Source organism: Cervus canadensis, chromosome 24 (assembly GCF_019320065.1).
Source record: "Cervus canadensis isolate Bull #8, Minnesota chromosome 24, ASM1932006v1, whole genome shotgun sequence".
Classification (NCBI taxonomy): Eukaryota; Metazoa; Chordata; class Mammalia; order Artiodactyla; family Cervidae; genus Cervus; species Cervus canadensis.
This window is the reverse complement of record NC_057409.1, coordinates 22,449,887-22,474,381: the sequence shown is the minus strand read 5'-3', so window position 1 is coordinate 22,474,381 and position 24,495 is coordinate 22,449,887. Positions and strand designations below refer to the sequence as shown.

General features: G+C 35.0%; 1 protein-coding gene across 2 annotated transcripts in view; it reads right to left on the bottom strand.

Annotated features, from left to right (window-relative positions):
- Positions 1 to 1,205: 1,205 nt before the first annotated feature.
- CUL3 (cullin 3) overlaps positions 1,206 to 24,495 on the bottom strand; it is a 97,878-nt gene continuing 74,588 nt past the window's right edge. For both annotated transcript variants that reach the window (XM_043444700.1, XM_043444701.1), the window contains 10 exons: positions 23,692 to 23,837; positions 22,789 to 22,965; positions 21,222 to 21,392; positions 20,493 to 20,600; positions 16,951 to 17,075; positions 16,266 to 16,362; positions 14,599 to 14,733; positions 7,822 to 8,008; positions 3,933 to 4,078; positions 1,206 to 1,679 (listed from right to left, as the gene is read on the bottom strand). In XM_043444700.1, the coding sequence (XP_043300635.1) occupies positions 1,548 to 1,679; positions 3,933 to 4,078; positions 7,822 to 8,008; positions 14,599 to 14,733; positions 16,266 to 16,362; positions 16,951 to 17,075; positions 20,493 to 20,600; positions 21,222 to 21,392; positions 22,789 to 22,965; positions 23,692 to 23,837 (1,424 nt within the window). In that variant the 3' untranslated portion in view covers positions 1,206 to 1,547. The remainder of the gene's footprint in view (positions 1,680 to 3,932; positions 4,079 to 7,821; positions 8,009 to 14,598; positions 14,734 to 16,265; positions 16,363 to 16,950; positions 17,076 to 20,492; positions 20,601 to 21,221; positions 21,393 to 22,788; positions 22,966 to 23,691; positions 23,838 to 24,495) is intronic.

Below are 24,495 nucleotides of genomic sequence, written 5' to 3'. Positions count from 1 at the left end.
AGTTTTTAATCCATATTAGAATTCAGTTTTAACTTGACCATAAATTTAAACAGATACCATCTTCTGAGACATACATTCTAATAAATGTATCAACAGTTTACCATAGTCAACCAAGGGTCAGTTGGTTACCCAAACTTATTAGTAACATTCCATTCTTCTATCAACAGAACTCTATAGTGGTTTGCCCCAATTACATATCTGAAACATTCTTATGAAAACAAAATGAAACAAAATTAAATAAAATTGAAGATAAAAATACTCTGAAGTTAAAATAAAGCGAACTATAATCCTTGGCAGATCAGTCAGGTAAAAAATATTGGTGAAAGTTGGAAGCACAGGATAACTGACGAGAATCTTCAGCACAAAGCACGTCTCTGAAAACATAAAATGATGACTCTCTGGATTGTAAGAGCTAAACATCCAAGAATCATCAGGTTTGAAAAATATTGCTTAATCACTTTCCAAATTGCAGCTGCAAGAACTGAAGATCTTATTAAAAAATATTAAGGTAATCATATTTATTGCATCTTTAGAATGCATTCTGAAGCGGAAAATTAACAGTGCATCCCAGCTTCACCAAAATATATATTTGAGAGGGGGAACCTAAGATATTTAGAAACAAAGTGTAGACCACATGTGCTTTTCAGAGGGGCTGAATTAAATATAACCAGCTGCCAACTTTGTGCTCTGACATACTTGAATTAGTGAGTATGTGTATACTAAACTCATTTATGTTTGCCTACAATAAATGAAATAAACACTGCCCTATACAATCCACTATTAGCAGTGAGTACAACAGCAAAAAATTATTGTACAATTTATACATACTAAAATATTTTCTTTCTCTAGAAATAATGCAGAACAAAACCTAATCATTGTTAAGAATTTGGGACATCTCAAATTACAGTAGGGAAAAATCAAATCAGGGTGTGTACTGAGCCCAAAACAAAGGTTCCTGGTCATAAGGTTATTAGATTAGTAAGTGCAAGTGGTAGAATAAAGCATGCTCAAATTTTATGCTTGGGTCTCTGTATATAATCAAACCTTTAAATTAAACAAGACGAGCTAAAGAAATGCCTTAAGCAGAGCGAGATAACTGGGAATCGTGTCACTGCTTTTACCATTATTGTTACCCAACTTATACAATGTGCAAAGTGCTAAGCAACACTACAAAAACACAATTACATGAACACTGAAGACCTGGGGAAATGAAATCCAACAATTTTTATTTTAATGAGCTGTATTTTCTAAATTTTGTTTTATTTTTTCCTGTTTTCATACAGTATTGAAAACAAAACTCAGCACATTCACATTTTCCCGAGGAACTGTAAAGATGATCTCTACAGGGATAAACGTTGTAAAGCCTGAAGCTCAATCAATTGATGTTGAAAACTCTCAAAGGGAGTAAAGGCTTGATCTGAATGGTCTAGAACATGTACTGTAATTTAATAGAAGAGATGGTCGTCTTAATATTTAATGATTTAAAAGAACTTCCCAGTCCATGCGAAGAGTACAGTCCAATAATAAATCAAGTTTCTGAACGCATTTTATGCTACATATGTGTATACTTTGCGATCCTCAGGTGTTCGTGCCAAATATTCTCTCTCAATAAGTCCTTCGATACGTTTTTTAATAACAACTGGACTTGGTAAGAATCGCGCCTTCAACTGCTGAGTTACCTAAAAGAGAAGGTTAAAAAATAAACTAATTTCTATCAGAAAATCGGAAACAAAAAATATCCCCATATAAACACACAACAATTATCTTTGAAAAGAAATGATGTACCATTTTAAGACTCAGAGCAAACTTCAGTAATTTGGTTATGAAAATTAAAAAGAAACTACTGAAAACGTCCTGTGTGGCTGGCTAGAACATATATCCTCATATGAGGATGTGAATGCTCAAGTGGATTAACAGATGAATTAGTTGGAATATATTCTTATCAATTTATACCACCCTATAGCTTAACCACTTTGAAGCTATAATCTAATGCCTTCTAAGTTATTATCCGAATTCAGAGACTCAAATTCCAGCTCTCTCACTAGCTCTGGGTCCTTGGGAAATTATTAACCTCACGAAGTTGTTGTGTATATTAAATGAGTTAACAGATGTGATGCAGATAATGCGCCATCCCACAGTTAAGCGCTACTGTTAGTATTCTTTTCTTCAACAGCGGTCAAGATTCTAGGTCTTGTTACATCAGTCATAATGAAACAGTAACTACAGCACAGTAGCCGCAACCTGACTATGCACTCTATATATATGTCAATTTTATATATATTTATTTGATACTCTTAACTCTGCAAAGTTGGCGGTCTCACTTTACAAAAGTGGAAAATAAGCCAGAGAAGAAAAATGGTAAGTTGTAAGTAGCAAACAGAACCAGAAGAGAGGAGAATCTAAATCCTTCTGATCTTACCTCCTTCTTTCATGTAAGATCACTCTGGATGCACTTGCAACAGTACCTTCAACTCCCTGATTCCTCTGGTTCTATCCCATAAGCATCCATTCTACAACACCCCAAAAGCCACTATTCCGTTCTTTACTAAGTTGTAGTTTTTATACCTTCTGTGTGGACCTGGAGTCAACAAATGGCACCCTACAGGCAAATCAGCCCACTGCCTGTTGTCTATTCTTCCTGGAACAGCCACCCTCATTTCTTATCTACGGGTGCGTTCATGCTGTAACTGGCCATTTAAAAAAAGACTGCCAATCTCTGGTACAGACTGATAACACAAATTTATAGTATTCAAGTATAGCAAGTTTCCAAGCACCATAACCTCACATCCTGTTTTACATATGAAAAGAAGTCATTTTCATTTGAAATTCCTCTAACTACCACCACATTGCACGTAACCTGTTTATCCAAGCATGTATACCACCACATTGCACGTAACCTGTTTATCCAAGCATGTATCCACTTTCATTAGAACCACCCCTGCATCCTGCCCTGGGTTTCAGGAAGAGGTCTTCAGTAGCATCCATTAACACATCGACTGCCTGTGCATTCTCTACACAATTCTCTTGCCTTTCTTTTTCTAGACTTTAGTACATCAATTATGCCTCATCCCTGTTCTTTCCTTTTGTTTTTAAGCATCCTTTCCTTATCCTTAGACTATAAATGCAACACAAGGTCTTCCCATCTAGAAAAAAAATGTTCAGACGCCCTAAACTCAACACATAATCCTCCAGGTGTTATTCTTCATGCCCTTTCCCACAAGACAGCATCCCAAAGGACAAGCCATTCACCTGGTAGTTTTAGCTCCATTTACTTCTCAAGGCACGGCCGCCAAATGCTCACTCTTACCAGTCCAATGAAAACGGGAAAACTAATCAGTCACCTAATTGCCAACACATATTAAATATTTACTTGATTTAGTTTTTAAATGATTTTTGAAATTACTGACTGACCACTGACCCATAATTCTCTTCCTTTGTCATGTAATACAAAGTCAACTTATAAAAATGATTTTAACTGACCTGTGGAACACAGCAGTACATACCCCCTCCCTTTTCAGTTAAAGAAACCAACCTCTATCTAGCCAATCAAGCTAGGGGCCTAGGAGTCATCTTCCACTCCTCTTTTTCATTTCCCATGCTGTCAACTTCTCTTCCCATTTGTCTTCATCCGGTTCTCTATCTTCACCCAATACTTCATTCAGCCCTAATCACCTCTTTCCTCACTATGTCAGTGGCTTCACAATGATCTTACATCTTTACTACAAGCATGTTTGTTTTTAAGGTGTGCACATAATTTGATGCTCAGCTATGTTTAACTATCAAGAAAGTGCCAGGCTTTTAAAACTGTGTTAATTGACTACAGTTTTCAAATTTGAAAATTGTATTTTAAAATGCAACAGTACTTTCCTAAATTTAAGCTGTTAAAGTAACTTTGCCTTTTCCACATCAGTGCTGTCTGGAAGAGTCCTCACCTCTGCTACTAACACATTGTGCTGCATTTTCTTCCTAGATTTCATTATCCGCACTATAGCAGCTTCTATCTCGTGTTTTCTGTCATCGTCCACTTTCTGCCTTGTTTCTTTCCTTTCCGGGTCGGATTCACCTTGCTTGGCAGCAACTAAAAGAGAAACAAAGACATTTACCATGTGATTATCATGCAAATTTCACACACACAATGAAAAACTGTTTATAAGCAACCTTAACCTAAAAAAATCAATTTCAACCTCTGAATATATAATTCTAGATTTTTCTTTTTAAATATTAGGAGCTTCATTTTATCGAGATAATAAAACCAATTTTATTTTTATAGACTAGAATGATTCCTTTCCTAGAAGAAAAATGGCAGCCACATAGAGTTAGCAGTAAAATTATCAGTAAATAAGTTTCACTGCTTGTGACTTCCAAAGGTTAACTAGTATCTTACCAATATGACTTCAAGTTAAGCCTCACCAAAACCACCTCAAATGGGAGAAATGTGGGGACTTTCAGAGGACAAAAGAGCATGTATTGCCAAGATTTAGCTAGCTAAATTAAAAAATTTTACAGTACCACCAGAATGTCTCTTAACAAAACTCCATTTGGACACCTCATCAATTATTCAACAATTTCTTGTCATTTATCTTGGTAATTCCTAAATTAATTTAGAATTTAGCTCCAAATAATTTGGCTCCAAAATCACTGGGGAGGGTGACTACAGACATGAAATTAAAAGACACTTGCTCCTTGGAATAAAAGCAATGACAACCCTAGACAGTACATTAAAAAGCAGAGACATTCTTCGCCTATAAAGGTCCGTATAGTCAAAGCTCTGGTTCTTCCACGTAATCACGCACAGACATGAGAGCTGGACAATAAAAAAGGCTGAGCACTGAAGAACTGATGCTTTCAAACTGTGGTGTTGGAGAAGACTCTTGAGAGCCTCTTGGACTGTAAGGAGATCAAACCAGTCAATTCTGAAGGAATCAACCCTGAATATTCATTAGAAGGACTGATGCTGAAGCTGAAGCTCCAATACTTTGGCCACCTGATGTGACGATCCAACTCACTGGAAAAGACCCTGATGCTAGGAAAGATTGAGGGCAGGAGGAGAAGGGGGCGACAGAGGGTGAAATGGTTGGATGGCATCACTGACTCAATGGACATGAGTTTGCACAAACTCCGGGAGGTAGTGAAGGACAGGGAAGCCTGGCATGCTGCAGTCTGTGGGGTCACAAAGAGTCGGAACTGACTGAGCGACGGAACAACAATGCAAACTACATCCCACTCTTTCAGAGTAGTCTTACTCTGTTATTTCCCACAGTCTTCAAGCCAACTTCTCAAGAATTAAGTATCAAAGTTCTTTCTCTTATAACCTTGCTCTAACTGAAGTAGCAGAGAAAGAAAAGCGGTAACTGATGCAGTTTACTTGGTTATCACTAGTAGATAGATGTGAAGTTTCTGGAGTAAAAACTGAAATATTACAAAGAACCACATAAAATATTGCTGACTTAGGCCTGGGCACACCCATGAGACAGCAGACTACAATTTAGAAGATCATTCTGGTGTGCCCATTCAGTTATTTCTAATTAGAACTCCTTGGTTAAGAATTCTACTTTCAGGGTCTTCTCCCAAGTTAATCAACACCTTAACAAAACAGAGAATAAAATTAGATTAAAATGCTCAACTAAAGGAGAAAAATGTTTTTCTTCAAAAATTCCATACCGTAAGGGGAAAAACAAAGATAGAGGCACTGGTTTAAATAGAACTAAAGAAACCTTAAAATCACTGTAATGTGGAACTCTTGAGTGAATCCTGGACCCAAAAAATAAGATATGAAAATGAGACAACCGTGGACATGAAAATATCGGTAATGCATATAGATGTTTGGAATTGATTTCTAATTAATTAATTTATTTCTGGGTCTGATATAGTACCATTTTGTGGTAAAATCTTAATTCTGAGATAAGTATATTCTCAAGTATTTAAGGGATAAGTGTTATGATGTTTGCAAATTAAGTCCAAATGCTGTAGGAACTATAAACATATATGAAGGGAGAGGGAGAATGGGAAGGTAGAAATAAAGGTGCTTAAGCAAACGTGGCAAAATTTTATCGAGTATCTATTACAGTATTTTTCACTTTTTCCGCGGAGGTGAAAATACATAAAACAGTGGAGGGAAAAAAAGTTTAACAACTCACTTAGTTCATCTAAATTTGGTCACCTAAATAAATATACTCCAAGAATGTGGATTATGTTTTTAAAAATGTGAGGACGGAGCTCACTCCCAGAGCCTGGCATAATATTATGTGTTTAAGAGAAGCAGAACAAGGATATTTGCTGCGTAAGTTGGTACTTAAGTATCTAGATGTATCAGGAGGAATATACTTAGCACCAGAGAGAAAATTTTCACTTCCACAAAAATCTGTAAGAGCCAAGATAATCTAAGTACCATTTCAAAAAAGAAACACATTTTTCTTTCCGGAATTTGATAGCTGAAAAGAACTTTAAAAAAGGTCATCTAGTCAAATTTTTCATCACATTTAACTATATTTCTTTTTTAATGAAACCTAAAATACTACACACATATATACTATATACTTAACACCAAAAATTAAAAATTTATGAAGATGACTTTTTTTGATAATCATAATACTATCTGACAATATTAGCTGGGCATGATAGAATCTTGAATTACAAAGACATTTATTTAGGATTAAGCAGGTTGAGGCTAGGTAATTCAGATCTGTATCACCACATATCCTCCAAATCTGAGATACAAGTAAATTCTGAAATCCAAAACCTATCTCTGCCCAAAATTACAGTCTTATGTCTTACACTAGTGAAAAAGATATTTTATTCCACAGCCACCCTGTAGCACTGTTCTATTTTTTAACATACATCTGTATCCCAAAGATATGGATCAATGATATGGTTTCCAATGAATAAACAAAGTAGTCACGGCTGTAAAGAGATACCACTTCGCTGTGAAAAAAATATCCTATTTAGAGTCAAAAAGAAAAACTAAAGTGTATATACAAAGTTCTTGAATCAGTGTATTCTGGCAGCCAACTGTATACTTAATATTAAAAATTTTAAAAGACTCTTATTATTAATATATAAAAAATCAGAAAACTGAAGTCATTTTAAATGCTTAACATTTTAAAATATGGTTTTATTACACAGATATATTAGCTGTATTGGACGAATTATCACTGGGAAGCTCATCTAAAAACTAGGTAGCATACCTACACTAAGAGTTTTAAACATTCAGCAAAGGTGAAGTGCCTTTTTGCCTTCTTAAATACACAGGAAATATACACCTTACATTGTTAAATATACAATAGACAGGATGTTTACTGTCATCCTAAAAAAAGCTGAACCAAAAACTGTTCACAACAGGGTTATCTCTGTTTTTAAGTTAGAGAAATAATACGGGTTTTTAAAGTTTTGAAATTTAACAAGTATTTATCAAAATATAAATAGCTGCATCTGAAGATTAAATTTTAAATAGATAACTCACAATTTTGAAAAATTTGTAAATCAGTTTTAAAAACAGACTTCATTGACTATTTGTTAATTCAACCAGTTAAAAACAATTTTTTATAAGAAAACATTCATAAAACTGTATTTCACTTGCTGAAAACCATATGAAAATAAATACTTGTTCACACTATGAATTATTTTTTCAAATGCTTACTGAACTTGGATTCAACTGCATTTTGACAGGAACATACAATGATAAAAGTCGCTTTATCTCTTAAGTCTATGTATCATGCAGCACACATTAAAACATTACTTTTTAAAAAATAGAAATCCAACATTAAGAACTTCTAAGAAAAAATATGAATGTGATTTTTAAGAGAAAAAGATAACTTCAGATACCTGTTTGAATCTTGACTCTGTGTAGTTTGGACGTGAACTGATCATTAACTGTAAATATGTGACCATTTTCTATCTCCTTTGACTTGGGCTCCTTGGTGAGGACCCGCTGTGTTGGTTTACCACAGGCGAGGGATTGCAGGGCTCTAACAAGTTCTCTTTCAGGGATATCGGTCTCCTGTTGAATTTCCTGAAATTTCACCAGATTAACAGTTTTACAGACTCTGTGAATTAATAGACTGTGTGAAAGATTAAATTAGTTAATTAGTAAGTCAAATTGACCAGGCAGTAGTTAAGAGAGGTAATTTCATTTAAGAAATAATTCACAACAAAAAACTTTCTATTATGACACTTCACTAAAATCTCACTTATTTGAACACACTAGAGAAAAAGGTGATCCAAGTCCCAGAACATCGAAAAGCTGTGTTTTTTCCTGCAGGGATATAAAGCCCAGTCTAAAAATGTCATCCAACAGAGATTAGTAGGGGCCTGCTTTAATATTTAAGTAAAAATAAAGTGTTAACCAACATACGAATGCTCACTTTAGAAATACTCTACAATCTTCCTCCCAAGTTCATCCATACTACTCTTTGCTTAGCAACTTTTTCCTAGAAATAAGCAAAGTATAGTATCAAAGACTTACAATCCAAGTTGACCATATTTACTGCCTGTATAACCAAATGAAAAAAAATTTAAATACTTCGTAATTTATATTAAACATGAAAAGCAGTAAATTCGTCATATACTTTTTATGTCAATGGGACAGGAAGAGAATTGTACATGTATATGATATACATCAACAGGTACAGCGTGGCTCAAGTCTTCACAAGGGGATGTATCATTTTGATTCACTGTATAAGGCTGTTTTTCCCCTCAAATGGAGCTCAGGAAGAATGGGCATAAAGATGGTGTTATTTAGACTATGTAACAGATCTGGAGCAAGTCCCTTCACAAGACTCTGAGGAATAGTTTCAGGCTTTTTCAGAGGACTACCGGGAGGTGAGGACTGAGAGACATGTCAGTTTTAGTGATGATGATGATGATGCCCATTCCTTAGCTTCCAATGATCTCAGTACGTCTGCATACTTTAGACACATCAATGTCAATCCTAGCAAATTAAATATGTGCTCTTAATAAACAATGTCAGTTTTAATTATTATGTACATGCTAAAACTGACTTATTTACCTACATTATTGTTTAACCAGAGTCAAAGAACCAGAAATGCCTTTTTAGGTAGAAATTCATGCTCCATCAAAAAAATTTGATAGAGTCTCAAATCTCCATTATCATGATAGATCAGAGGAATATGATTATGATTTTGCAAATGATATGACATATGGAACTACTCTCTTTCCATTCCCACAAATGAATTAGCAGTTATTTCAATTCCATTTATTAGAAATGGCAAATTCATCACATCCCAAACACTTCTGTATATACTACTCTGTTTCTGGATTCTCTGTTTAAAAGAGCTATTTAGTCACACATGTCAAAAACAATTTTAACTTCGAGTTATGTTTGAGTATTAAGACACATTCCTTTCCTTCCTACTGGGCTTTCCCATCTCCAAACGCCAGCCCCTCTTTGCCTATTCTTGTGCATTCTCTTGCCCAGATGAATTTTGAGATCAGCTGTCAAATTTCACAGAAAATAAATCTACAGGTTTGGATTGAGACACTGAATTTATAGGTGACTTAAAAAAAAAAAAAGAATTCCTTTATAACACATAGCTTTCTCATTCAGGTACATTTACCCTTCCATAGTCTTTACTCTTATTGCCTTTTTGGTCTAAGTCTTATACTTTCTGTGTTAGAATGATTCCCAAAACGACTATGATTATTAAAATATCCCTTTTCTCATGTCATTTTCCGATTAATTCTGATGCAGAGAGAAGGGACTTACTAAAAGCAAGTCTGATTTATAGAAAGATTTTTCAACCAAATTCTCAAAAAATAATTTCTTAGTTGACTATTATACTTGACAATCATACTGTCTGTAAACTTTGTCAACTCTTGATATCTGTAAATTTCATTCCTTTTTCTTTTTTAGTGTGTTCATTAGGACCTGCAGAACAAGGCTGGACAGTAGGAGTAAAGGCAGGTATAAATCATTCCAAACCTTAAGGGGAAGGTGTCTAATATTTCACTACTAATTATTGCTTGCTTATTAGGTCTCTCATTAGGTACACCCTTTCGCCATTAAGGCATTTTTTCTATTCTTAGGTGGTCAAGAGTGCACCATCAGGAAATAAGAAATCAGGACTGACTTTTCTCATATGCTTTGTGTACATCCGTAGACATCACTGATTTTTCTCCTTGAACTGATGTCTGGTAATATGGAAGGCATTCGGTTAATTCTATTATTATTATAAAATTTCAACAGCTCTCTGTTAACAAACTCCTCTGTATTCCAGGAAGAAACCCTACTTGGACAGGGTGGATTATTATTTCAAAACACTGCTGAATATAACCTGCTAATAATATTTTATTTAAGATTTATATATTTATTTTGAATAACCTATAGCTTCCTGATCTTTTTTGTATTTTCCTAGTTCAGTTTTAGTAATAAGGTCATGCAGCCTAAGGTATTTCTCAAGAACAATCTGTGTATTTTGTTTTCGGGTTCAAAGTTCCCAGTATAACTTTCAATTTTAATTTGCTGTGTTAATTCAGATCTTTAATATCCTTCTTTTTTATTGTATAGTCAGTACATATGTGAGGGCTTTCTGTAACAATGGAGTTACCTATTTCTCCTTGTACTTTCAATCATTTTCCTTTATGCGTTATGTCACAATAATGATTTAATTTCTCGATGAAATACCACTGGTGTCTAATGATTTTCTATGCAAATTCTGTCTGACATTAACTCTGCTACTGTCAATAATTAGCTTTTAGTCTCATTCTCAGAAATTTTAAAAAAGTATTAATAAAGAACATTCAGAAAAACATGTATTAATATCCATACCTCTTTCAAAAATTAAATGCTAGTTACTAAAATCTACGGTACAGACTACCATTAAATATACATTTTGGTATTTTAGCTGTTCTAAATCTCCATATGGACTACTTTCCAAAAAATATATAAAAAGAGGAAAAAGTCTCTGGAGCCTGACTACTATGGATTAAATGTGATACTGTAATAAATGCTACCTTTTGAAGGTAGTTTCCAAGATGGCCCACAGTGACCCTGGTACGTTTTAATCTTGTGTGGTCCCCTCACTGTATCAGGGGTGACGTTAGTGACCAACAAAATAAGGAAGTGACAATATGTGATTTTCAAGGATGGATCATAAAGGCACTGCAGGTTCTACCGGGGTCTCTTGGATCCCTCACTCTAGGCAAAGTTAGCCACTAGGATACAAGGACAATCAAACAGCTGTATCTGGTAAAGCCCACATGGAGAGAATCTAACACCCCCTAAGGTTGGTAACAGCCAAAACAAACTTTCCAGTCATGTGGAAAAAGGTGCAAACCAATAGTATTTTCCAGTCCTGACAACATTAGATGACTGAAGCCCCAGCTGACATCTTAACATAACCTCATTAAAGATTCCAAGCCACAACCACCCAATCAAGCCCCTCCTGAATCCCCAACCCAAAGAAACCACAAAAGATGACAAATTGTTAGTGGCTGTTTTACAACATGAAGCTAAGATTTGTTATGGAGCATTAAATAAAAAATACTCTATTTTACTGAACTCATAAAGAAAGAATATTTGAAGAGATCAGCTTCATTTAATAATTATTAAATACTTCTTAACTATCTTCTCTAATATGTGAAGATTTTTGCAAAATAGCTGTCTAATAGAACTTATGCAGCTGACTATAAGCACACAGTGTGAATGTGTGTAATGAGCCTTTTCACCATTGTCTGGTTCGAGATGCAAGCAGAGGTTTTGGAGCCATACGAATGGCATTTTACATATGCCACGTATGCTCAGGATTCTGGTAAGACACAGCTAAAATTTAAAATAGTAGAGCAATTTTCTACTTAATTTTTCCTTCTACCTAAATCACTTCTTGTTAGCCTCAATGATCCCAACCAGACAGGGAAGGAGAAAAGCTTGAACCACTAAAATTACTAGCAATTCCAATAATGGTTTAAGAAAATGCATTTATGTTTTTATTTATCCCATTATTTTTTACCAGCTCTTTATAAAGCAGGACTCTGAAAACCAAATCTAGCATTTATTAAGTAGCTTACTTGTTTAAAATATATTATCCATGATAGCTCCTGACTAAAACATCCAAGCTGTTAGAGATAATTCAATTCGACCTGCCTGAAAAGCTTTACAATGTTTGGGTAAGGTACTTAATACTTACTTGAAATCAATATTCTTAGGATTCAATCACATACAATTTTGATACAATTTTGTGTTTGGAAATTAAAGTTACTCCTGAGGTAATACACACCTGGATATTTACAAGAGCAAAATTTCTCGGCTTAGCCACTGACTTAAAACACTAAGGTTTCAAAATATTTCTCTGAAGTATTATCACGTAAAAATAGTTACCTTTCAACTATATTACCATCACATAGAGGGAATATGAAGATGAGTATTAAAATAGGCCTAGAATTTAATTGCTCTTCATTCCAAATTTAAAACTTCCAAAATGTTCACCTGTATCTGAAAATTCATTTTCAATTAAGTATAAATATGGCAGTAACTCTACAGCTTTTAAAATATTCATTATCTTTCATTTAAAAATATCACATGATCCTCATTTAAACTCCAACCTACTCATTAAACATATGGGAAAAGACTAACTGAATGTAATTCAATCAAATCATGACTTAATGGGAGAAAAAAAGTAATGAAATGTATATTTTTATAGTTACTCTAAAAAAAGAAAGTGGACACTATCAAGATAGTATAAAATTAGCAAAAGGACAGAGAAACTAATGAAACAGAGATGTGTGTAGAAATACATACATATGGTCAACTGACTTTATTTTTTCTAAATAAAGGGGCTAAGGTAATTCAGAGAAAAGAACAGTTAGTGCTTTTGACAAATGATGCTGAATGAACAAGTGAATATATGTGGGTGGAGGAAATAATTCTTAATCCTGCCTATAACCATACCAAAAAAATTAACTTGAAATTGATCATACACCTAAATGTAAAAAGCTAAAACTATACATCACTTAGAAGAAAATGTAGAAGAACATCTTTGAAACCACACACCAGCCAATAATTTCTTAGACTATCAAAAGCACAAACCATAAAACAGTGGCTACTGGACCTTGTCAATATTAAAAAGTTCTGCTCTTAGTAAAATTAAGAAAATAAAAGGGCAAATAACAGACTGTGAGAAAATATTCACAGCACATAGAAGTGACAAAGGATCTGTATCCAAACCTTATAAAGAATTTTTAAACAACCCAATAAAGTTATACGAACAAAGAACTCATCAAACAAGACACATTAAGTGGCATATGAATTAACAAAAAACTGCTCATCACCATTAGCAGTCAAGGTAAGAAATTAAATCCACAACGAATAGGTGTAACTGCACACTAGCTAAAATGGCTAAAATTTAAAAGACAGAATATTAGATTTTGGAGAGGACGTGGGGCAACCAGAACTCTCCTACACTGCTGGTAGAAATGGCAAGCAGTAAAATCACTCTAGGATGGGCCGGGTAGCTCGGTGGTCTGTGATGACCTAGAAGGGTGGGATGGGGGTGAGAGAGAGGCTTTCAAGGGGTAGGGGATCTATGTATACATATAGCTGATTCACGCTATACTGCAGAAATGACACAACACTGTAAAGCAATTATACTCCTCAATTAAAAAAATAATCGTTTTTAAAAAATGGATTTGCAAAGCACAGTAATGCAAAGTGCAAAAAAAAAAAAAAAAAAAATTTAAACATACAGCCTATTCACTACAACCTAAATTCAACCCAACAATCAAAATGCCTATTAAGAGGTGAGTAGATAAAGAAACCATAACAGATCCATGTAGCAGAGTATCACTCAGCAATAAAAAAATAAACTACTGAAACTATACACTCAACAACATGGATGAATCTTTAAAATACTAGATTATGTAAAAGAAGCTGGACAAAAGTGATATGTATCATGTGGTTCCAATTATATGAAATTCTAGAAAGCCAAAACTAATTTACAGTGATACAAAGTAGACAACTGGCTGCCTAGGTCTGGAGATACTGTGAGGGAAATGACTGCAACAGAGTATAAAAATTGGGGGAGGATATTCTATGGGGGCTTCCCTGCTGGCTCTGTGGTAAAGAATCCAACTGCCAATGCAGGAAACGTGGGTTCCATCCCTGGGTGAGGAGTATGCTGTGGAGAAGCAAAGGGCAAACCATTTCAGTACTCTTGTCTGGAAATTTCCATGGACAGAGGAGCCCGGCAGGCTACAGTACACAGGGTCGCAAAAGAGCTGGACACAACTCAGTGACTGAACAAGATAATATTCTGTATTTTGATTTCATGATGCTTGTTACAGAGGTGCATATATCTGTTAAAACTCATCAAACTGTGAACTTAGATGGAGTTATGTTTTATTATATAAAACTTAATACTCAACAAAGTTGACTTAAAAAACCAAATGAAACATGACCCAAGAAGCCTATGACCTTCATATAGCTTCATGGTTCCACAGTCCAATTTTACGCTATACATTTTTCTCTAATTATATTCTGAAAGGTTATTACTCAAATCCTTTTCAATAATAATTCTACATTAGGTTATTCAAACAAAAAAGACTCAAGTAACAACACAACAAGGTAAAATCCACACAACCAACCCATACCTCAAACGTGTATTTTTCTCTATTATTGAAGAGCATTAATATGGTCATCTGGAAAGTGGAGACTTGCAATATATGCTTCCGTGTATTAGAGCCAGTTACTTGTGCGCCTCCAACGCCAACTTCAGATCCATCTTCCTGTTTAATTTTTAAACATAAAAATAGAACCAAGATATAATTATCTTCTGATAACTTTATCAGTATGTTTGTGAAATAAGCTCTGCAATGCCCAAACCCGCCTTAGCAAAACGACAGGACTCATTCCTACACAAAAAAGAAATGTTATTTTAAAAGTGTATATGTATATATACGTGTGTAAACACACACAATCTTTATTTGGAACTGTCTCATTTCTTCCCATTATGAACACGCTTATGTATCTGAACAAGTAACGAATCAATAATTCCTTTTATTTACAGCTAAAATTTATGGTAATAGGACACACGAGGATAATACTGGACTTTTAAGATATCACTGCCATTATACTACCACCCATAGTAGTAGGGTTAGGTTTCTTTTTGCGTGATCTGATCACTGTAAGAGATTAAATAATAGCATAGGGTGGAGAGGGGGTAATTTCTGTCATCCTTAAAGCCTACTGCCTGCTCTATGATTTAAAAGTACAAATTTAGTCCTCAATAATTAACATATGAATTATCTTTCAAAACCTACTTATACGTTTAATAAAACTTCAGAAGCTAACATGATTAAGAAAAAAGCTGCTCCTTTAAAACAGAAACAAGCAAGCAAGAATTAAAAGCTGAGTGAGTTCCTTAATATCCTTGACCTTCCCACTTACAGCTAAATAAACATGTAACAGTCTTAAACGTAATCCAACTGAATGAATTCTAAGAAGGAATATTTTCCACTTCAATTAAATATAAAACTACATATTGTAGTTTTTTATAACTGTAGGCATTTTCAATAATATTACAAAAAAAAACTTTGGTGTTACAATATAATATAAAAGTTAAGATTTTAATTAAAATGTTTAATGAAACTTACCTGCTGCCTAGATAACAACTTAGGTATTTTTTTCTTCAATGATTAAACTCTTTTTATTATTTTGCCATTTTAAGGCAAATGACTGTGATTTGATTTATACCGAGCAATGAAAGTAAATTAAAGCTCACAATTTTACATACAAAAAAGGAATTACTTTTTTTAAATGAAGGCAATTTACTAGTGTATTGCTAATTTTTAAATAATCACTTCGGCAACATTTTGCAGATTTCACAAATTTTAATTGTTAGCTTTCCTGATTTCAATTTATTGGAAATAAGGATTATAGGAGACTGAGAATTCTGAAAAGGGACTCGTGGTTTTTGTATGCTCTCAAATCAACTTGCATTTTATTATCTTATGCAATTCTCAAGTCTAATCGCATAAATAAAACATATAAACTAAAAAAAAAAAAAAAACATATTAACTATATTACTTATTCCGTAAGGAAGGCTACTGGCATAGTCTTCATAATGTCAAAGGAAGTTACCAACTGAAGGAATAGAAGTAAAGAATCAAAGCTGACGTTTCCTTCTTCTAAATATTTGAAACAGGAAGGGAAAGAAGAGAAATAAATAATTTACCAAAATCAACAAAACTCACTAATCAGTTCTATAGACTAATTTTAAGTTATTAAATAAAAATATGCCCAAACTATTAACATTTACCTTTTTAACTGGTCCATAGAAGGTGGCATTGAGGTCTGCAGAGCCCATGTGATGCTGGAGTGTGAGCTGTCGGCCACTGTGTTTGGCCAAGTAAAACCTTCAGCAAATCAAACCAGGCTTTTGAGAATTACGTAACTTATTTATTTGAAATTATAAACTTCCAATCTTTAACAAACATTTATGTAAGGGAGACTTCAAAAGCTAAATAAAATCTTAGAAATCAAGTTCAGTTCCAATTTTTTATAGATAAGAAACCATAAATTAAGGGGTGGGGGAAAAGAGACAGAGAAAGGCAGACCTAAGAAACCTAGCCGACAGCCAGTGATAAAGCAGTGCACTAAGCACTTCCTACTGGTGTAGTTTTTGCCCTGGCTGCTGCTCAGCCATCACGGTTCATAAGACGACTTTTCTCCACAATTAACCCCAAAACAGTCCACCCCCAGCTAGTGGCAAACATCAACAATACAAAATATACTCCTAACTATGCATTAGTGCTGAAGAAGGGTATTCGTATTCCTCTGAAAAGATTATGCAATTCATCCTTACATATTGAAAGCATAAAGGGTAAATGAGATTAAAAAATGGGAGTATATTCCTCTTCAATCAGGGACACTACTAACTGCTCCAATTCATCTCAATTCTGGACAATTTGTACTAAGAAATACAAAGTTTGATCTACATTTACCTTCTGAATATCTCAAAAGCGTGTCTTGGTGCTGGTGGGATGTTGCACTTTGGTGTGGCTGACTGAGTGGGCCAGTACCCTGTTGTGAGCACCCGGACTGTGAGATCAACACCACCTAAAGATACCTGCGGGAAAGAGAAGAAACGTCCCCCCTAGAAGTTAGCTAGGATGTGCCATCTGTTGCCGAGACACTGTGAGAATTATCAGAGCTATCAAAGTAGTTATCTCCACGTCCAACAGCCAGCAAATAAAACACATCCTCTTGAAAGTTAGACTCATCCAATGTTTTCCATGTTTTAACTATGGCAAATTTTTTTGCTTAATGCTTGCTTAGTCTTACTGGTGTCACTGAAATGTACAAAGTTTGTGGCCTTTAAGATTTTTTCCAGATAAAATGCCAAGGGGTCTTATCAGTATCATTTTAGAGAAAATTCTAGAATACCTTTCATCTCTGTTTTTAAGTACTCTTGCCATCTTAGTACAGAAACAACATATTTCTAACATCTCAATCACATTTCTACTAAACTGACCAAAACTTTCAGGTTTTCACAGGTAGCTCACATTCTACCAATCTTTGCATAGGACGCTAGGCCCAGTTCTACACAGTAGGTGCTCTGTAACTATTTGCATAATGTTTGACTACCTCTATAAAATACATGCTAGCATTACTGTCACAATGACGTTATTTTTTCCCTTTAAACAGATCTTTAACAAGATAATTTTTTAAGAAAACAGAAACAAAGCACATCAACAGAAATTATTAAAGGGGAAAAGCTCCAATACTCTGGCCACCTGATGTGAACAGCTGACTCACTGGAAAAGACCCTGATGCTGGGAAAGATTAAGGGCAAAAGGTGAAGGGGCAACAGAGGATGAGATGGTGGATGACATCATTAGTTCAATGGACATGAGTTTAAGCAAATTCCAGGAGACTGTGGAGGACAGAGGAGCCTGGGATGCTATATTCCATGAGGTCGCAAATAGTCGGCTGAACAACAATCACTGTTCAGCTTTATCATTAAGATTCATAGCTTGTTCCATTTTTATGTATCCTGAATGATTCAGTGAAATTTTTAAAAAAGAAAAACAAGTTTATAAATATCAAGAAGTATTCCACACTTAGATCTCTTCATAAATGTATCTTAAATGAGTTACTCCATTTTAAAGAACTGAACCCAGAAACCTTAGGTGACACATAGGAAAGATCATAGCAAAGATGCTTAGATGATGAATGGAAGAGGCCTGAGAACTGTTTACACATTTGCAAGCAGAGAAGGGGCACCCAAATAATAATGTCTTTTATCTCTTTTCTCATATCCCCATATCTTGCTCCCTAATCTTTCAGTCTTTCTTCAAAATGTCATTTTTTAAAGGAGGCCTTCTCTGACCACTCCTCCTGGCTACAGTGTTCCTCTACATATCCTATCACCAGCTGAAGTGCTCTGTAATTACTTGTTTACCATCGTGCCTCCCAGATTAGAAAGCAAGCTCCATCATGGTAGGGATTCTTGTCTATTCTCTGCTATATACCCAGTGCCTAGAACAATGCTCGGCACAGAAACAGTGAGTTATTTGTTAAATTAAAAAGAGAAAGAACCTCAAGGAACTATTGCTCTAATGGTTTGGACCTTTTCTTTCTAGCTATTGTAGTAATATTTTTAAGCCATTCAGCTTAGTTTCAAACACAGTACATGACAGAGACAAGTACACAAAGACAAAGGTACTGAAAAAGTCTGTCTGGATGTAATTTGTTGATATAAATGAACAGAAATATGATAGCAAGGTGGTTTTCCTGTCCTTATCCCCATGAAAAAAGTAAAACAGGAAATAATGCACAAATACTTAAATTTCCTTCAGCATAATAAATATGACTTGTCTAAATAAAGTATACTACAAGTATTCAGAATTTTAAGAGAGTACTTGTTATATGACTTCTGAAAGTAAACATAAGAGTCATTCTATTTCAACAGGTAAAGAACCTTTAAGAAAGTAACAGAAATATCTGAGGATTGGTGATGTTTTAAAAGGGCTTCAAGATTTCAGAAAGTTCAAGATTTGTTTTGATTACTCTGTTACTCATCTCAACAAGTGTTCTACTTAATGGGTTAACAAATTTTGAAATGAATATTCCACCATAAACTGCAGGATATACCTGAACAGTCAAAATGAAAGAACAGAAAATATACAAACTTCATGGAAAGAAAACAGAATCTGATGAAATGATCATACTGAACAATCCCGGTGCAAAATAATCAGTTCAGTTCAGTTCAGTCGCTCAGTCGTGTCCAACTCTCTGTGACCCTATGAACCGCAGCACGCCAGGCCTCCCTGTCCATCACCAACTGCCGGAGTCTACCCAAACCCATGTCCATTGAGTCGGTGATGCCATCCAACCATCTCATCCTCTGTCATCCCCTTCTCCTGCCTTCAATCTCTCCCAGCATCAGGGTCTTTTCCAATGAGTCAGCTCTTTGCATCAGATGGCCAAAGTACTGGAGTTTCAGCTTCACCATCAGTCCTTCCAATGAACACCCAGGACTGATCTCCAAAGAATGGTCAACAGTAAATAAAGACAGTAATTTTTCAATCAAAAGGCCTTCAACTATCACAGAAAAGGTACTTGGACACTTGAAAAAAAAAAAAAACTTAAGGTAAATACAAAGCTGAGAAACAGTTTAACAAAAAAGAAGAGAGAAAACTCTGAACTTCATTATACCCCACTGAAATCTTCTCAAAAACTTCACTGGACTCCACAGTCTTACTGTAAGTTGCAGCTCACTGCCTTCTGGTAACCACAATACAAACGCACACCTACAACACACCAGCATCAGGGTTGCTGTGCTCAGGTCACCCTTTACCAACCCCGAGATGTCAGGCCCTTTTACCCTGAACTTTCACATGAAGAAGAATACTGAGGTACAAGAAGCTCAGGTAACAATTATAAGGCAGTACCATCCTAGGGTAAAGAAAAAGTATTAAAACTCAGTAAGCTTGCCTAGGGAGCTTCCCCGGAGGCTCAGCAGTAAAGAATCTGCCTGCCAATGCAGAAGAAGGTTTAATCGCTGGGTCAGGAAGACCCCCAGGAGAAGCAAATAGCAACCCACCCCAGTATTCTTCTTGCCTGAGAAAATCCCTTGGATAGAGGAGCCTGGCTGGCTGGAGTCCACAGGGTCACAAAGAGTCAGACACAACGGAGCGACCAACAAGAAGTCTGCCTAAGCCTGATATTCTTTCCATGATCTATAAATGGTTATAACAGCAGAGTAGCTCCATTTATTAAATATTCAGTGCATTCCTTCAAGTAGGGAGGATAAACTAATTTAAGAATAAGAGAATATATTTTAAGATTAGAAAAGTTAGAAAAATAGGTTACACGGGGGAAATAATTTTTAAAGCACTCACAGACAATACATATGTCGTCTCTAATGACGTTTAAAGAAATGACACCAGCAATTCAGTTATCTAAATGGATGAAAATGCCTATTACAAAAGACTGCATATAAAAAAATTTTATATAAGTAGAAATTAATGAAGAATCTCACCCCAGTGGCCTGTAGATGTTGCCTGAACTCATCCATAGTTGTGTTTGAGATGCTCATATCCCTAAACATTCCTTCCAGTTTTGATGTGAACTGACATCCACATTCAGTCTGTAGAAGAAAAACACAAATATACACAAACAAATGATGGATTTTGTTATGAGGAAACATACAAATTCTCCCATGTTACTGCCATCCTTTCTAAATCTTTCTAATAGTTGTTCTATGCCTGTAGGCACCAACTTTAGTGGCATTAATAACCTAAGAATTTTATTTTAAAATGCAAATTTCCAGACTCTCTCTTAGATTTCCATAAACCCAACTGAAGGTAGGGCCCAGAACTCTGTGTTTTTAACAAGAAACACTTAGGTGATATGGGTATAGGTGGCCTGTGGATCACACTCTGTGAAACAGAAGTGTATGTCATATTCCATTTACTGCTTCCCTTGTACTGATCCTCCCCCAGATTGTCATAAATGTATCTGCATCACCAAGAGAAATTCCAGTACACTGTGAATGTCCCAGAACTTGAACAAATCTCTGAATACAACTTTCTCTTAAAAAAAAAAAAAAAAAAAAAAACAACAACCCAAGTCCCTCAAAATCTAGCTTTGTTAATTTACAGAAACAAGTATTTTAAATCAATTATTTCCCAATTACTTGTTTGTCGGTGCTCAATTATGTGATAAACATTAGTTAAGGGCACTCCATCCCATCCTAAGCATACCTTACCTTTAACTTAGAAATCATATTTTTTTCAGAGTCATCAGAAACACTTTTATTTGTAAGAAGTCTCCTGGCCAAGTGTTGCTTATAATAACGTTCAAATACATCTTTTTCTTGCATAAACCTAAAAAGGACCATTGCCTTATCCAATATTGTTTCTACTTCTTGTTCTGTTAGCTGCAAATCAATTAGAAGACAATTTAACAATTACACAGCTTTAATTCTACAAAAACAGCATCACAGTTTGGTTTTAAAACACCACTAATAACAAACATAAATATCTGGTTGACCAAGGTCAGAAAAGAGATCTAATGTGAGAAAATAAGGCCAGCCCCCTTCCTACAGCTCGGCTCTCACATCCTCAACTAGTGCAGCATGAATCAGAAGTTGGAACGGTGCTCCACTCCCCAGTGGGCTAACTCTGAAAGGGAGAGGTTGATACATGGCTGGATTAAAGGATGACTAAGAATAGCTGAAATTAAATTTTAATCACATAAGAGAATTTTACAGTGCCCTTGCATTGTAAAACATATTGGCCAAAAGACAGTTATTTTTATATGAGCTCATTCAAAATCTAAATTGTTCAAACAGAAGCATAACAATATGTTATATTTCCCAAAGCAAAAAGGCCTCTGACCCTAATCTTTTAAACAAGGGCAAGATGATACTGTGGCAGGTTGTATTCAGTTTATATTAAAAATTATGGAAGACTACTTAGATGTGTCTTTTCTATTCGGCGTCCTTGGTAATCTTCCCCGTTTCTCTGTTATTGTTACCTACTGGCTGCTTTGCCCTAACATCTCACAAATCCCAAGATGAAGTTAGCAAAACCAATTTACACATAATCACAATCTGCTTATTTTGGTTTTCTGTGCTATATTGCACTTCCAAGATCCCAGATATATTATAAACACTTGAAACTGAGCTTCCATATATGCTATCAAACTATTTTCTGATATTTATTCTAGACGAGGCCTTCAAATTCTTGACACTCAAGTACTATTGGATAGATAACCTCCAGAACCAGGTAAGAGTAAGCAATATTCTATGTGTAATGCATAGCTGTTCTCTAGTTTCTTATTACCTCTTAAAACATACATAACCCTCACAATCTGAAGTTTATGGCTGTGTGGTTGTTTCTGACGCCAATGACACATTACGTGAAATGTCAAAGTACTTCTGACCACTTCAAGCACTTAAAACAATCCTTTCAAATATCACAGTGCACATTTAAGCACAGCAAAAGTGAAAAGTCAAAGTGTCAGTCGCTCAGTCCTGTCCAACTCTTTCAGACACCATGGACTGTAGCCTGCCAGGTTCCTCTGTCCATGGGATTCTCCATACAAGAACGCTGGAGTGGGTTGCCATTCCCTTCTCCAGAGGATCTTCCCAACCCAGGGATCGAACTCACGTATTTCACATTGGAGGCAGATTCTTTACTTTCTGAGCCATCAAAGAAACCCAAAAGGCTGTTTAATTTTATATCTACAAAATAGTCTAATCTTATATTTTATTTCCTAATGTTACATCTACAAATAAAACTTAATGTACTTTCAAATGCTTTAACACTTACCCCTTTGACTCCCTTTTTCAGCTTATCATCAATAAATAATGAGAGGTATTCAGGGGACCTGGAGTTGAGGTTGAGAAAATACTCAAAGTCACCCGCAATAGTCTGTTTAAAGAGCCTGTCATTATTGAACGATTCCTGGAGGAAGCGATCAAACCTACTCTTCAGATCCAACAAGCCCTTCCAAATAAAAAAAGAAAAAAGAAACTTAGGATACATGTTAGTAACTTTTCTATAAACAATACATGCGTGACTACACATTTATCTTTGATTTCATTAGTAATAAATGTGTGCATTCAGGGTTAAACTTACAGATTCTATGTTGTTACTTTCAAGCCTATATCTAGGCCTGTATTAAAAACATCAGTGGTGAGAGATGTATTCTATCTTCCATTTATGTATTACTCTACTGAAGATGAAACAAAGATCCTTTTCCCTCTTTCTCCCTACCTTCCTCTATCTTGATTGAATGGGTGAGCCTGAGAAAATCAGCTTTAAAAATACACACAGAGAAAGCTGATTGTTGATACTAAAACACGAAAAATTTGAGAGCATAATATATTCGTAGTACTGCTTGAAAGCAAAATATCTTGAAACAAAAAGTCACTAAAACAGTTATTTTTTTCTAACACATGAGAGCAAATAAACACTAAGGCATACAAAGAAGAAGAAAGAACTTTCATTCTTGACACTATTTAAATAAGGTCTTCATAAAGAAGTGGCTGAGTTTGGCTCCCTGATATAAACATACATGCTTTCCAAAATTCCTGAAATATTTATGATAATTACACATATTAACCTACCACTGGAACAGTTCAGTGAAAATACATACTACATCACTTTGTAAAAGTGATCTTTTTAGCACATCAAAATTACTTTATGATAGAATCTTCTGTATTTACTTACCTGGATATAGTCTACCGGATTCTTTCCTTCTCCTTCCTCAGAAACAAGGGCTTTACCTTGTTCCCTCAAATAGGAACTCATACACTCACACATTGTTTTCAAACCATTTGGCACACGACTAAATAACTTGTACATGCAAGCAAGGTCTGCAATCAGAAGGAACATACAAATTGGCTACATTAAAGATTAAGAAGAAAAAAATAAAATCTGTTCATTTGTGATATTTAAAGAAGCTCCATTATGATCTATTTGTAGACCACATTAAAAAACTACTAAAAAACAAAACAAAACTCCAGCAAAATGGGGGTGGAGTGGGGAAAGCTAGTTAATGGTTATTATTGCAACTTACCAAATACATGGTACAGATGAGATACTAAGCATCAATAAACAGTTGTAGCAAGTTTTGGTTTGCATGGAAGAGATGTCCAAATAGCATAAGAGACAAGTCACAAAAAAGGAAAACTGAACTTCTGGGTTCCTACATAATTTATCCAATATAATTCTAACTTAGAAACTAGTAATACTACAAAACAACTATCAAAAGAATAACTTTAAATTTGGCATGTCCAATTAAAAAAATCAATGTGGTATAACTGGCAGTTAATAACGAGGAACTTAAAAAACCAAGAAAAGTCTTACAGATATTTTGAAGCATGTCTATCTCAAAAGTTCAATGCCAGTAGTGGCAAGAAATAAATTTTATTACACATCATGGTAAAATTCATGTGAAACTTACAGTATAAATTTCTATGTTTTACTATTTTTCTTGGAGCAATCCCTAATATTTTTCAGGTGGTGATCTAA